Source organism: Equus quagga, chromosome 16 (assembly GCF_021613505.1).
Source record: "Equus quagga isolate Etosha38 chromosome 16, UCLA_HA_Equagga_1.0, whole genome shotgun sequence".
Taxonomy (NCBI): domain Eukaryota; kingdom Metazoa; phylum Chordata; class Mammalia; order Perissodactyla; family Equidae; genus Equus; species Equus quagga.
The window spans coordinates 3,743,179-3,758,352 of record NC_060282.1 but is presented as its reverse complement, the minus strand read 5'-3'; the positions used below and the strand labels follow the sequence as shown (position 1 = coordinate 3,758,352).

Sequence of the window (15,174 nt, the reverse complement as noted above, 5' to 3'; positions counted from 1 at the left end):
TTATTTATAGGGAAAAAGGGTACATTAACAGGGCGTCTCTTCTGAAGTAGTATAAAATCTAGCAGAGAAAATACGCACATAAGACTATTCACAAGATAATATGTGAGTGTTATGACAAAGAGAAAATACAGGGAGTGCAGAGGAAGGGAGTTCATATCTGGATGATTCACCTGCTCCATAGGGCTTCATGGAAGAGGGGACATTTCAGGCGACCTTGACAGTTAGACAGAATTAACTGGAGGAGAGGGTGTATGGATAAGGTGCTCCAGGGAGAAGTGAACTCGGAATGGTGGGGCAGAGGAGCGAGTGTCCTACATACGAAAAAGGGGGAGCACTTTTAAAATCTGGATAAAGTAGTTGGAGTAAGTAGTGCAGAATGAATGAGAGGCACATTTTCACACAGGTTGGGAGGTACTGCAATAATCCACAGAGCAGAAAGAGGAGGATGACAGCCACTGACTCGGAGCAGGCAGGCAGGGACGGAGTAGACATCAAAGGAGGAAAAGCTACAGAAAACGCAAGAGCCAACTTTCAAGCCTTGAGACAAGACAGGAAGGAGGTCAGATTCCAGAATAAAGAGATGAAGCACAACTTGAGATAGTCCAGATTTGAGGGGCTATCATAGAAACAGATGGACAAGTTAACTAGTTCAAGTCATTCATATAAGAGGAGTGAATGGGATGGCAAAGAGAGAGAGAAAGAAAGGAAACAGGTATCTCCCTGTGACAGAGGAAGAGATGGCAGGGAAACAAAAAGGAAGACAGAAGGCGCTGGAGATTCAGAACAGCGGAGCATTACAGAAGCCACACCTGGAAGCTGGCGCACAGTATATGCTCAATGACTGTCAAATGAACCAAAGAGGAAGTTCGGTGAAAGAGATGGTCAGGTAAAATAACCACACATTCTGAAAAGAGATAATGCTAAGTTTATCGAATGGAATATATATAAAATACAATGAAAAAAACCCAAAACTGTTCAAAATACTCACCAAACATCCATACATCACTAGCTGAGGTAAAACGTCGAAAATTGATTGACTCTGGAGCCATCCATTTAATAGGCAATTTTCCTTTGGAAGCTAGAAGATTAATTTTAGAAGGTAAATTTTCCTTGTTATCTGCTGAAGAGTCTAACAGTTATCCCTAGCTAAGTTTTTAGCATCAAAATAAAAATCTTTAAATATTCAATTCCTTGGACTTTCCATTTCTTTGGGAGAACTACTTTTCATTTCCTTGATGTTCTGAGGTCATCTGGGGGTCATGAGTGGTTAGACTGGGGTAGGGAGAGAAAACATCGGTGTCCTTCTCTGAGAGGGAGCCCCAGGTAACTGCAGGTTTTAGCTTGCAGGTCAGTTAGGAAGGGCTTCACGATTTCCCCGATGAGACCCCATTCTGTAGGGTGGAATGCTTGCTTTAGAAATGGCCTGCTAATGACATACGGTAGATTCTCATTTGGGGTAGTCATGTTCAATAAAGTCGCCTCGAACGACGAATCACTGGTCCTAGGGGAAATATGTGCATACATACGCACATCTCACATTAGAATTAAGATTCTAATCTTAAACCCTAAATTAAGCAACTTATCCTGACAGGTTCGCTTTTCTTTAGGAAACAAGGTTCAGGTGTGTTTAGTCTGAAGGCTGCCCCACTACCAGGTGCCAGAATTGGGATTGAGACCCATCCAGCTGGCCCAGAGCTGGAGGTGCTCGCCTGGTGCCGTACTGCTCCTGCTGCCTCCATCCTCCAGCTGAAACACATACACATTTTCTACTGCTCCGTGCATGTCCACACATGACTACACAAGCAGTGAGTACTGATTTGGGGAGTTACAAATTTTAGTGAATAGGCAAATGTACAAATACGGAAGCCACGAATAATGAGGACTGGCTGTACCTTCATCAGTATGTGAAGAGCACGAGGGGGTAGTGGAATGAAAAGGGGAGTCCCTCTTTAGAGGCCTAAACACTTCCCTTTGTGCCACACAGGAAGCAACTCATCACCTCACTGAACATCCTTCAACCGCTGGGTTACAGGACGATACCCCAGAGTACCCTTCCTGAAGGAATTCTAACTCTAAGAGGTAGAAGGAGAGTCTACTCCCACACGGTACGAGGTGTAACACTGAATACATGCCCAGTGCCACGGAGGAAGGGAGGAACAGTGACCGAGAGGCAGGTCAGGAAGGCTGCGGGCAGGGAACGAGGGCAAGGAGGAGCTGCAGATGTCAGGGCAGGGGAAAGAGTGGGTTCGAAGGGGCCCGGAGCAGGGGCGCCTGGGCTGTGTGGCCTTCTCAGGGGCCTGGACTGCCTTCTGCAAGCAGAGTGCCCCTGGGGACTTTTAGTCAGGAGACAATCACATTTGTTTCATTTATTTTTCTTCATTTATTTTACTTCAAGCACCTTCATGACTACTGAGGTCAAATCTCGTTTGATTCCTTGGGAACAAACCACTCTACAGCTGTGCTCTGAGGAGAAGAATCCCTAATCTCTGGGGGCTGTTTTCCGAGGCCTCAGGGACTCTGCACTACTGGCTGCCCTTTCTGAGATGACAACATATGCACAAATTTCTCAACTGCTCATTTGCAACATCGTCTACCTGGCGCAGAGCCTCGGCCATTCCACTGTTTGGCGTTTAGCTCTTTACTGGAATTCTAGGACTTGGACTAGTTAGGAGGATTTGAGCTGGATATGAAATGTATTTTCAAATAGTGGAAAGGTGACTTGGTGGTTTTTAGGTTAAATGAATAACCAACCAAAGAATTTTCTTTTTATGTAACGAAGGCTCGCCGTTAAAATGGTTTCAGGCTGTCGTAAACAGAAAGTATAGGGAAGGGACTAGTCACGAGAGATAGTATGAAATGAAAGACTGGATTTGTATGGAGTCATTTGGGCTCATTTTGCTACAATATAAAAATCAAACAAAGTGAGGAAGGAACTGGCTTTTGTGATATGGCAGTAATAACTAGAATATGTACCAACAGCAAAATATAAATTTACAATCCAAACCTTAGCTGAAGTACTAGGAATATGAAAATTTTTCCAACGTAATTATTTGTTTAATAATAATTTGAAGAACCAAGTCAATCTGATTCCAAGATTGGCAAAATTAAAGAAAAATCACAAGGAAGATTTTAGTTCCAAAACTAATGGATCAAAGTCTCTGGACTTGCAGACGGAGATTTGTAAGTCAGCTCACTTTCTCTGAGCCAATGCACCGAGCCCCATCTGCCGTGAGGTATCTACCTACATCTACTGGCTGAAGGACATCAGGGCTGACTCCAATTTTTGGCTGCTAGAAAGAACGCTGCAATGAACATTCAAATACAGGTTTTGTGTGAACATAAGTTTTCATTTCTTTGGGAGAAATGCCTAGGAGTGCAACTGCTGAGTCGTATGGTAGTTGCATTTTGTTTTTTAAGAATCTGAAAAACTCTTTTCCAGAGTTGCTGCACCATTTTACATTCTCAATTTATGAGTAATTAAATTTCTCTGCATCTTTGCCAGCATTTGGTGTTATCACTATTTTTTCTTTTAGCCATTCTGATAGGTGTGCAATGATATCTCACTTGGTCTTAATTTGCATTTCCCTGATGGATAATGTGCTTATTTGCCATCTGTAAATCCTCTTCAGTGAAATCTCTCTATCTTTTATCCATTTTCTACCTGCATTTTTTGTTTCTTTTTTCACTGTTGAATTTTGAGAGTTCTTTCTATATTCTAGATACTAGTCCTTTGTTGGATATGTGGTTGGCAAACATTTTCTCCCCACTCTGTAGCTTGTTGCTTCATCCTTCTGACAGGGTCATTTGTAGAACAAAAAATTCTTAATTTTGATGAGATCCAAGCTATCAATTTTTTCCTTTTATGGATCGTGTTCTGGGTGTCAAGTCTAAGGACTCTTTGCCTGGCCCTAGATCCCAAAGATTTACTCTCATGCTTTTTCCTAAAAGTTTTATAATTTTATGTTTTGTTATTAGGGCTATGATCCATTTTTAGTTGGAGTGAGGTTTAGGTTGAGGTCCATTTTTTGCCTATGGATGTCCAACTGCTCCAGCATTTTACCGCTCTGTCAAAAATCAACTGAGCATATTAGAACACGCCTTTTTAAGGAATAAACGTCATCAGAGATCCTGAGCCTACTCTTGTTTATCACTCTAATTTCTTACCTTTGTAGTAAGTGCTGTCTTCCATGTATCGGGATAATCCAAAGTCCCCTAACTTCACGCAGTCATTTGAGGACACCAGAACATTCCGAGCAGCAATGTCCCTGACGAGGAAGGATTTGGGACAATAAATGTTAATACAAGGAGAACAAACCCACAAACTCCTCTGTATTAAGGACATACTGATGGATACGTTGAAAGACAGCTTACATACAATGCACAGGAAATTTATTATACACTGAAAAAAGGATACTTTTATTATTTTACTTCAAGTATATTCCTTTTGGCAGATATTTACTCATTAATATGATGATTAGTATTTCGGATGATGAAAAAGTATATTCTCAAATAATGAAACTGCTTATTCCTTTTCATACAATCATATTACCAGCTGTATTAACTGACAGACAGTGATACACAACTGGGGTCTGTAACCATGTTGGTACTAAGAGATCTCATTAAACAAAAGAAAAGTGATCTTCTGACACTGGTAAAAGATTTTGCTAACGCAATTTGCTTTAACACTGGATAACAGAACTCTAACACGATACTGGGCAAACAAACTCTAAGGGCTCTCACTTGCACTCAAATTAGAGACCCAGATTATAAAGAGAAATTCCGCAGAAAGCCAACAGATGTCACTCATGACACTGTGGTGTCCTGGAAAGTCTCAGGACAACATCTGTTTTAGCTCCACATGTTCACTGCTCTAGTGCCAGGGACAGGTTCTCAACAGCATTTCTGGATGGAATAATTGACCTGAAAGTACCACAAAATGTTTCAAACTGCACATGAGGAAAAGCCCTTTAAATAAGTGTATTAACATTTGATGGCACTTCACTGGGCTAGGACACACGCAGGACGACTTTCTAGTACATCCATGTACAACAGAGTCCAGTGGTACGAAGAGTCCCCGGGCCCAGAGAGGACCTCGTCCCTCCCGCCTCTGTGCTACCCAGCCCTGGCTCGGAAGGCAGCTCACCAGCTTTAGGACCAGATCTCACCTGTGCACAAAGCGTTTGCTCTCCAGATAGGCGAGCGCTGTACTTAGCTGGTAGGCATACAGGATCAAAGACGCCAGATCCAAATTGTATTTCCTTACTTGTAGAAATGACCTCAGCTTTTGGAACAGTGACCAAGATGAAAAGCAAAAAAAAATTAGTGACAGAGAACCAAAATCAACAGCAAAAGAGGTACATTCAACAACAATGCTGCCCGTTTCCAAATGGATTTTTGTGAGAATGGCTTCAATTCTCCCCTAATAAAAAAAGTGTAATGAATGAAACACACTAGCTCAGAAATTATGGCTAATCATTCTTTATTTGAAATCTTACTGCAAAATGAAAATCTTCATGACAGTAGACAAATTTCTGAAAAAACACAGAAAGATGCTTCCAGGGAATGAATAAAAGCTTAGTATAAAATACTGCTAAATAATAATAGTTGGAGAAAAAGATCTCATTACCATTCCAACAAGCCCACTACATAATCACAGCCAGCTCACCTGCCCTCCAGACGTCACTGTATCTCTGGGCGGGTCTGAGGATAAGGTGATGAGGAGGAAGGGGAGGTAACAAGCAGTTCTCCCTCCTGTCCCCAGGAAGTTTTGGGTGCAGAAGTGGTCATGTGTTGGGTATTCATCCCGCTGGGTTTACCAGTCCTTACTACCACGGTTCGTGATTAATTTAGCTAAATGCTAACACAGTCACGCGCTATGTAATGACATTTTGGTTCATGATGGACTGCCTATATGACGGTGGTCCCATAAGACTAGCATCATACAGCCTGGGTGTGTAGGAGGCTCTACCATCCAGGTCTGTGTAAGTGCACTCAATGATGTTCACACAACAGCAAAACTGCCTGACAACGCGTTTCTCAGAATGTATCTCCGTTGTTAAGTGACACATGACTGTACAGTAAAGAAAGGCAGATGAATTTAACTCTCTTATTCTATAAAACCAATACATAGAAGAGAAATATTTAGCAATTGTTTTTTAAGCCAGAATTTTAAGAATTTAAGCAAATTCTTTAGAAGCAAAAGCAGAAAAATACTGTGAACAAAAAACATACATAAACTCTCCATTTTATCTGGAAAGGTAGAGCAGAGGAAGAAGAGATGCTATAGAGGCCTTAAAATATTTCATCCACCCCAATCTGTTATCAGTGCAGACGAGAAGTGCACTGGGGAGCCATTAGGCAGGGGCCTTTCAAAGGAAGGGCGGACTGATGCTGCCACGAAGAGGAGGAAGGACCCAGACTCCTCCTTCACTCTTGGTAACTGGAAATCCCAATATCCAGTAAAAGCAAAACTACGTTTGGTATCCTTTAAAAAAAGAAGGAATGCATACAATGTCTTAGAAGGTTAAATTACTAACTTTTAGTACCAGAAAGTCAAGTGTAGGCATCTGGAAAACTGACTTGTATTTATCCCCAACCAGGCAGGCTACAGAGCAGATGGCAGAGGGGAACAGAGCGCTGGGTGCACGCCTGCCCTGCTGAAGAGGTCTGACTCAGCAGGCCTAGGGTGGGGCACCAAAATGTGCACGTCTAACAAGTTTCCAGGTGATGGGGACATCACTGATTAAAGAGTTTCTGTATTCCGAAGAGTCAAATAAGGAGATCTGTTCATACTCTGTTACTCACATTTTTAAAGAAAACTGTGACTAATATCAGTTGGTCTGAAAGACAATGCAAAGTGAATTCAAAAAAGATGAAGAACTCTTTAGATTTACCTAAATCCAGCATTCATTTACCCCAAATCCATTAAGATTGCTTCTTTTACCCTCAAATCATTGGCTTAGTTCTCTAGGCAACAGCACCAGAGAGGAAAAAAAGAACCACTTGGTCACCCGCTGCTTCCAGTCCTGATACGACTCTGGGTTGGGGAAAATACTGCTGCCAGTACTGAGTAAGGGGATTTTTGGGAATTTAATGATGAAAACATTATACCCATATTCTTTGAACCAAAACCACAAGGTATACATCATATACTTCCCTTTCTTAAACAAAGGATATCAAACACCGAGTATAAACTGAATGATTACTAAGCATGAGACTATGTTTAGTCACTGTGACCAAATGGGCTGGCAGTACACCCACACAGGTCAGCTTTGAGGATCATGGTACCTCTCCAAGGGTGCACAGCTCCATGATGATCCAGACAGGGTTCTCTGTGATGACTCCAATCAGTTTCACAATATGCGGGTGGTCAAACTGACGCATCGTTACTAGGGAAAACAATTGTCCACAGTTATTCTTTCGACAGGGTGTTAGGTAATTGATGGCTGATGTATTCCGTGTTGTCTTGGGGTAGATGCTCTACAGAAATAAACTAGTAGGGACAGAAGTCATTGCCAGGCCTTGTCTTGTACTGACGTCAGAGATACAGGAACAGGATTAAGGTTACCCTTAGACTTAACTGATGAAGTTACAATATGATTTACTCTATGACATCAATCTACTGGATTGCCGGGTAGCAAATGTTTACTGCAATGGAAAGCAGATGGCCTTCATCTGACGTACTGTAACAAAGGACACCAAGATTCATCCCTATGTCCAAAGTCTACTGAGTGGCTTCTATGGGTTAAGCCCTGTGCTGGGCACTGAGTCTGAGCAGTGAGCAACACAGACATGGTCCCTGTCCCCACGGAGTTCAAAGTCTAGAGGGAGGGAGAGACAATAATAATTTTTAAGCACTGTATATTTTATTCTGAATACTTAGGAAGGAAAGAACACGGTCCTGTAACAAAGCTTCCTAAGGAGAGACTACTTTATCTCTGTGGTCAGAGAGAAGGAAGAAGCCACATGAAAGGAGGAAGAACACCCCAGCTTGAGGGAAAGTAGGAAAGAGGCTGAAGAGCACAAATGGACAAGACAAGATCCTGGCTCTCCAAGAGTCTGCATGACTCTCCCAAGGCAGCCTCACCATGGGATATATGAACCAAGAGGCAGAGAGGGCTGTGGCGTAGCAGGACCCGGGTACTGGTCACGGTCCTTGCTCCTTCACTAGTCTGTGAGCTCCATCAGGGAAGGGACAGTGTCTGTCCTGCTCACCTCTGAATTCTAGGGCCTGGTGGCATCTGGGCTTAGATCATGTCTACATCTGCCCAATTCCAGTACGAAGATGTTTAATGGTACAGGTACCAAAGGATGCAGGGACGGTGAATCAATCTACCTTTACACCCCACACATCATGGCTTACCATGTGCCTCTACAAATATACACACTAATTTGCAAGGAAAGATGATAAATGTAGTTGTCTTGTAAAAGTCAAAACATTATTTTTCTTACTTCTTCAGAGACAGTTTGGCTTTCACAGATAGAAAGTCAAATAGAGTACCACAGAAATGTCTAGAAACTTACAGGCTTCTTGAAGGAATTTCTCTCTCACGCTGTCCGAAGTACAGTTTTTACATGTTTTAATTGCAACCGCCAAAGCTGGATTCTCCTGTGTTAGGGAAATGATAGAATCACACACATACGCAAAAAGAGTTCTCTATATGAATCAACAGGCACGTTCATGAAAAGCTGTTTTGCAACTATGTATATTCTGGACCAGACAGAATCAGAACTGTAAATCTTAAGAGTGAGAGGAACACTGAAAATACTATGTCTAAAATCCCCAGAAAAAATGGACATGCATGGAAAAGGCTGCAGGCAATTCACTTATTCACTTGTTCTACACACATTCATTTTCTGCTAAGTGTCAGACACTTCTAGGTGCTTAGGATCACCAGTGAACTAGAGGCAGCGATCCTTGCTCTGCTCACAGATGACAAACACAGTAAACGAGCTCATCACGTGGTACGCTGGAAGGCAACAGTGCTGTGCACAGGAGAGGGAGTACATCGGAACGTGGGAGGCAAGGTGCGCTTGCTGCTGTGTCAGGCAGACCTCCTGAAACGAGATGAGGTGAGAGGAAAGGGGGCAGGGGGACTGACCAGGGTGACAGTGTGCAGAGTGCGCAGTGAGCACTAAATGCAGCTGAAGAGGCGTGAGGTAGGGTGGAGGCAATGAGGTCAGAGAGGCAACAAGGGGCCAGACCATAAAGGGCCTTCTAAGCCAGGAGAAAGACAGGCTTTTACTCTGAGCGAGATGGGGCCAGCGTAGGGTTTGGGCAGAGGAGTACCATCGCTGACCTCAAGCCAAGAAGTAACTCCACTGTGGTACGGAGAAACGGCTGCGGGGAGGTGAGGGAAGGCGCAGGTGACAGATGATGGCGGATTGGACAAATCTGGGAGCAGTGGAGGTGCGGCAAGGGGTGTGAGAGAAGTCAAGTTCACGTTTTTGGTGAGAGAAAGGGGAAGATGAAAAGCTCAGCTCTGGACACGAGGAGCTTGAGATGTCACTGAGACAGCCTAGTCACACAGGTGAGTGCGCAGTGGGATACTGTGACCGGAGCTCAGGGGGAAAGTCTGGGCTGGACAAAGAAATCTGGAAGACGTCACAATAGGGATGGTGTTGAAAGCCATGGGACTAGGTGAAATCACCACAGGAGACAGAGCAGTCCAAGGACGGCGCCTTGGCACTCTACAATATGAAGAGGTCAGGGGAAGGGGAGAAACACAAAGGAATCTGAGAGGGTGACCACCAAGAGGGGAGAAAAATCAAGAAGATGTGATGGCCTGGGAGCGAGAGAGGTTGATCTTTTCTCTAACAAGTTCAAAAAGCAGAGCTTAAGAAACACAAGAAATAAGCGTCCATTTCAAGCAGATCAACAGCACAGTAACTTATGTAGTCATCTTATGCTTGGCTTTATGTTGTCTTTGCCAGAACCATCTATTCGTCTTATTTCATACTGAATATTTTTGTGAGGTGCCTCACATTCTGTTAAGGAGGCAGAAAAGATGAGGACAGAAGGAGGCAAGGAGAAAAACGCAGGGAGAACAAGCGAGGTGGGGCCAAAGGCTTAAGAAACACTGCGTTATGTCTCCGTGCTGCTGCCATGTCCCTGCTCCTTCCCCACCTCCAGCTCCCTTCCTGCCAGAGGACCCTGAGGGCCATGAGATCAACCAGGCAGACGCTGAGGCTCCTGGAGGGAAGAGAGGACACCGAGCGAGTGGGTGCTGTGGCTTTTACTCTTGCTCCTCCTGCCCTGGGAGTGGCAGATGGCATCGCCATCACGCAGGTGTGAAGAGTACCCAGCCACGTGGTCCCTGAGGCGGGGTGTATAACCTCGCTGTCTTCTGTTTTCTCAAGAGGTTTTGAACATTGTGTTCTTTATGTAAAATATCTCACTGGGCTTACGGTTTCTCTGTAAGATAACCTAAGAAGGTACAGGTTATCTCACTCTTCAGAAGGTACAGACGGCCCCTTCGGTGATGATGCCTTACTTCAAGAGCGACTGAGGGCAGTGTGTAGTTGTAAGCAGCAGTAGGGAGTGGGAGCAGCTGGGGACGCAATTGCTACTTGTCACAAGATTTGGCTCTGAAACGGTGCCCACGGTTAGTTTCTTGAGTGAAGAAACTTGAATATGCCAAGCTTTCTTAGAAGAGTCCCTGCTACTGAATTGTGGGTAGCTGTCTACATAAATACCAGCCTTAGGCAGAAAAGGCTGGTATTAGAGGAGACGTGGGAAGACAAGCTATCACCTCCTATCTTCTCAATGTTGGAACATGCCTGGGTTTAATCTGGGATCAACTCTATTCCAAGTGACCTCATCTAGTGCCAAAGAACACAAGTACCACTTCTATGCTGACTTCCAAACTTACATCTCTAGTCCTCCACCTTCCTTTCAGCCCAGACTCATACAGCCAACCTGCCTATTCCCTGTCTTGACTAGGATTTGACAAAGTTATTTTAGACTTCATATGACCAAAACAAAACTCCTGATATCCCACCGTGATGGCTGATTTTATGTGTCAACTTGACTGGGCCATGGGGTGCCCAGATATTTGGTCAAACATTATCCTGGGTGTTTCTGGATGAACTTAACATGTAAATGGATAGACTGAGTAAAGCAGACTGCCCTTCCTAATGTGGTGGGCTTCACTCAATCAGCTGAAGCCTGAAGAGAACAAAAAGCTGACCCTTGCTTCAGGTAAGGGTCCCTGAATAAGAGGGAATTCTCCCTGCCTAACTGCCATGAGTTGGAACATCATTTTTTCCCTAGCCTTTGGACTAGAAAATATCATCAGCCATCTTGGTGTTCAGGCCTTCAGGCTCAGACTGGAACTAACCAGATCATCGACTCCCAGGTCTCTAGCTTGCCAACTGCAGATATTAGGAGTATAAGCTTCCATAAGTGCACGAGCCAATTCCTAATAAATCTCCCACCTCTACCCCCTACTGGTTCTGTTTCTCTGGAGAACTCTGACTAATACACCCCCTATCAAATCTGTTTCTTCCTTAGTCTTCTCCATCTTATTAAAGGAACAGTATTCATACAACTGTTCAAGGTAAATAACCGAGAAACCATTTCTGGTTCCTCCATTTCCCTCATCTCCTATATATCCAACAATCCAGGAGCAGGACCGATGATCCCTACCTACAGCAAATATGCAGAATCTGCTGGGCCCAGCTCCCGCTACTGCTGCAAGCTCACCGACCCCATCACCACCGCCTCCTTGTTCCAATGCTATCTAATGGCAACATCTACTCTGCCCTCTGCCACTTAATTGCCATGAGGCATCCCATGACTCAGCTTAAGTCCCCCCAAAGGCATCCATTCCCATTATGCTTAGAAGCCCAACCCTTTACCATGTCCACAGGCTCGCTCTTCAACCTGAATCTCTCCTTCCTAGCCTCATTTCTACTCTCCAACATCATTTTCCTATGGCCTCCTTCTTGTTCAGCCTGCCTGGAATGCTCCTCTCCCTCAGAAATTTGCATTGAGGTCCTTTTTCAGACATTCCACCTAAAACAGTGCCCTAACACCTGACCTTCACTCTATCCAATCCTTGCCTTTCTGCATAATCCTGACCACAATCTCTAAGTATAATATTCATTTATTACATACTGAGTCATTATTTACATTACCACCATCTCTCACATTATTACAATGCCATTATTCTATACGTTATAATATATACATAATACACATTGTCATTTACATTATTATTGTCTGTTTTCCATCACTAAAATGTAAGTTTCAAGAGAACAGGTACTTTGTTGTCTTGTTTGTCAAAAAATCCCCATTAGAACAGTAGCTGATTTCATAGTATATGCTCAACAAACACTTGTGGAATTAATGAATGCTATTAATATTCTTCTTTTAAATGCAGAGGCTTATCTATACGTTAGCTGTGGCACACCTTAAAAACACCTTAGAGCTAGCCCTGATGGCCTAGCAGTTAAAGTTCTGCATGTTCCACTTTGCCAGCCCAGCTTTGGTTCCCAGGCACAGAACCACACCACGCGTCTGTCAGTTGCCATGTTGTGGCAGCGGCTCACACAGAAGAACCAGAAGAACTTATAACTATACACAACTATGCACTGGGGCTTTGAGGGGGAAAACAGAAGAAAAAAAGGAGGAAGATTGGTAACAGATATTAGCTTAGGGTGAATCTTCCCCTGCCAAAAAAGGAACCTTAAATTGTACTAATTTATTTTAGATTTCACACCATATGATTCTAGGAAATGAAACGTTTTCAAACAAGAGAAATATAAATGGAAAAATGACTATAACATGGACTCAGGGGACCACAGTCCCTTTCTTCACCTGCAGAGGAGGCAGGCCTGCATGGCAGGATTTCAGGTGGTAACGGCAGCCTGGTCCCTGGAGGATGGTAGCTTGCTGGCACAGAATGTGAACAAGAGCACAGCAGGCCTGTCTGCTACATGTCTGAGCTCAGAGCCTTCCCAGAATCATTAGCCATATACCACACGAAAACATAACCACTTCACTCTGAATGAGTTAGTCTTTGTTTTCCTTAACTAGACGGTAAACCTCTTTTGGACCAGGACCTTGAATTCTATTTCTATCCAAACACAGGGCTGACTGGTATACTGTAGAAATGACACAAAATGTCCATTTACAGGAGATCTGAATAACAACAGAAACTTCTGTAAGACCATAAAACTATCATCACTCCTGTCAAGTCATGCTCAAACACTGAACATGATACTTTATGAAGACAGTCTAAAGAAATGCAAAAAATACTGCTCTCTAAAGACTCATGGTTTCAAATGGATGCTAAGTCTAAGAGGTCCGTGGGCAGCACATGGACAAAGGATCACGCATGAGTAGAACATGGGGCTTAGCCATCAGTCCGTGGACTAGGACCTGTGGTTAGTGGTCTCCAAACTGAACAGCAGAGGCCTGGGGGATGTTGAGCTGTCAGAGGGGCTGGTTACAGAGACCTGGATGCTGGAGAAGTCATTTCAAAGCAAGCAAGACCAGAATCACAGCAAAGGGTTCCATCTAGAAAGTCTTTAAAAAGGGGCAGATTCAAACATATCTAGGTAACTGCTCAAGATAGGATTTTAAAAACCTTCTTTAAAATACAAGCAACATTTAAGAGGAGAAAGAAGTTTTTCAATGTTCTATGAAAATGCCACACTAGTGTCCACTATGCCTACATAAAAGATATATGATTAGGCTCTGAATTAATAACAGCTAGCAGACATTTATGAAATTTTAACAGACAAATCTAGAGGAGGACTATTCTGGATGAACTAAGAGAAAAACAGATTTAAAAACCAATTTTTTAAGGCTAGGATAATAACGGTGAGAGAATGTGCAAGTGATAGCAGATATGCAAACAATCCCGAACTACCGCTGGAGGCAAAAATGATAAAACTCAGGCTGTCCTACTTCTGGGCATGTCATGAGAAGGCAAGATTCTTTGCAAAAGACAATAATGCTTGGAAAAGTAGCAGGCAGCAGGAAAAGGGAGACCAGATACAAGACGGCTGACTCCATAAAGGCAGCCATACGCCTGAATCTACAGGGCTGGCAGGGATGCTGAGGACGGGACACTGTGGACATCACTCATTCACAGGGTCGCAAGGAGCTGGAGACAACTCGGCAGCATGTGACAACAAAATGAGCCGTTAGATCAACTTCAGTTTCCTGATTCTTGAGTGAAACTCCAATTCTCACCCCAGGACCTAGCAGGCCCCACCCAATGCTCCGGTGGCCCTTCTGGACTCATCTCCTTTCACCTTCCTCCTCCTCCCCTTCTCAGCAGCCACACTGGCCTCCCTGTGGCCTCTTGTCTACACCAGGGTGCCTGCACCGACTGTTCTCTCTGCCCAGGACACTCTCCCACGGGAGGGAGCTGGTGGGCTCTCCCCTCCCTTGCTTCAGATCTCTGCTCACGTCACTCATCCGAAAGCCTTTCTGACTGTCTCACAGGAATGGCGCCCTGATCTCTTGTCCATACTTTGTTTTCTCAGAGCACTGACTCCCCACTCGATGGTTAGTGTGTTTGTTTTCACCTGTCCCCTGTGTCGTGGATAGAATTTAAGTTCTGCGAGAGCAGGAATTTTGCCTATTTTGTTCGTTATTATGTCCCCACCATTTAGCTGTCACATGGTAGACAACTGATAAATACATGGTAGACAACTGATAAATAACTGCTGAAAGAATTAATTGAATCTCAAAGTAACCAATGGTAAGTTCTTGCCCATGAAATCTATGCTGAGTTACAATTTGACCAATTATTAAGAATTCTTAGGGGCCGGCCCCATGGCGCAGCAGTTAAGTTCACACGTTCCGCTTCTCAGAGGCCTGGGGCTCGTCGGTTCAAATCCCGGATGTGGACATGGCACCACTTGGCACGCCATGCTGTGGTAGGCTTTCCACATATAAAGCAGAGGAAGATGGGCACTGACGTTAGCTCAGGGCCAGGCTTCCTCATCCAAAAAGAGGAGGACTGGCAGTAGTTAGCTCAGGGCTAATCTTCCTCAAAAAAAAAGAAAAAATCTTTTTCCCCCCCTAAGTTTGGCACCTGAGCTAACAACTGTTGCCAATATTTCTTTTATTTTTTTTTTCCCTGCTTTGTCTCCCCAAAGCCCCCCGGTACATAGCTGTATATCCTAGTTGCAGGTCCTTCTACTTGTGGTATGTAG

At 43.9% G+C, this 15,174-nt stretch overlaps 1 protein-coding gene across 7 annotated transcripts in view; it reads right to left on the bottom strand.

Moving 5' to 3' along the window:
- The window catches only part of PTK2 (protein tyrosine kinase 2), a 235,663-nt gene that overhangs the window by 61,774 nt on the left and 158,715 nt on the right, over positions 1-15,174 (bottom strand). For all 7 annotated transcript variants that reach the window (XM_046642323.1, XM_046642322.1, XM_046642318.1 and 4 more), the window contains 5 exons: positions 8,524-8,608; positions 7,288-7,388; positions 5,166-5,281; positions 4,165-4,265; positions 989-1,078 (listed from right to left, as the gene is read on the bottom strand). In XM_046642323.1, the coding sequence (XP_046498279.1) occupies positions 989-1,078; positions 4,165-4,265; positions 5,166-5,281; positions 7,288-7,388; positions 8,524-8,608 (493 nt within the window). The remainder of the gene's footprint in view (positions 1-988; positions 1,079-4,164; positions 4,266-5,165; positions 5,282-7,287; positions 7,389-8,523; positions 8,609-15,174) is intronic.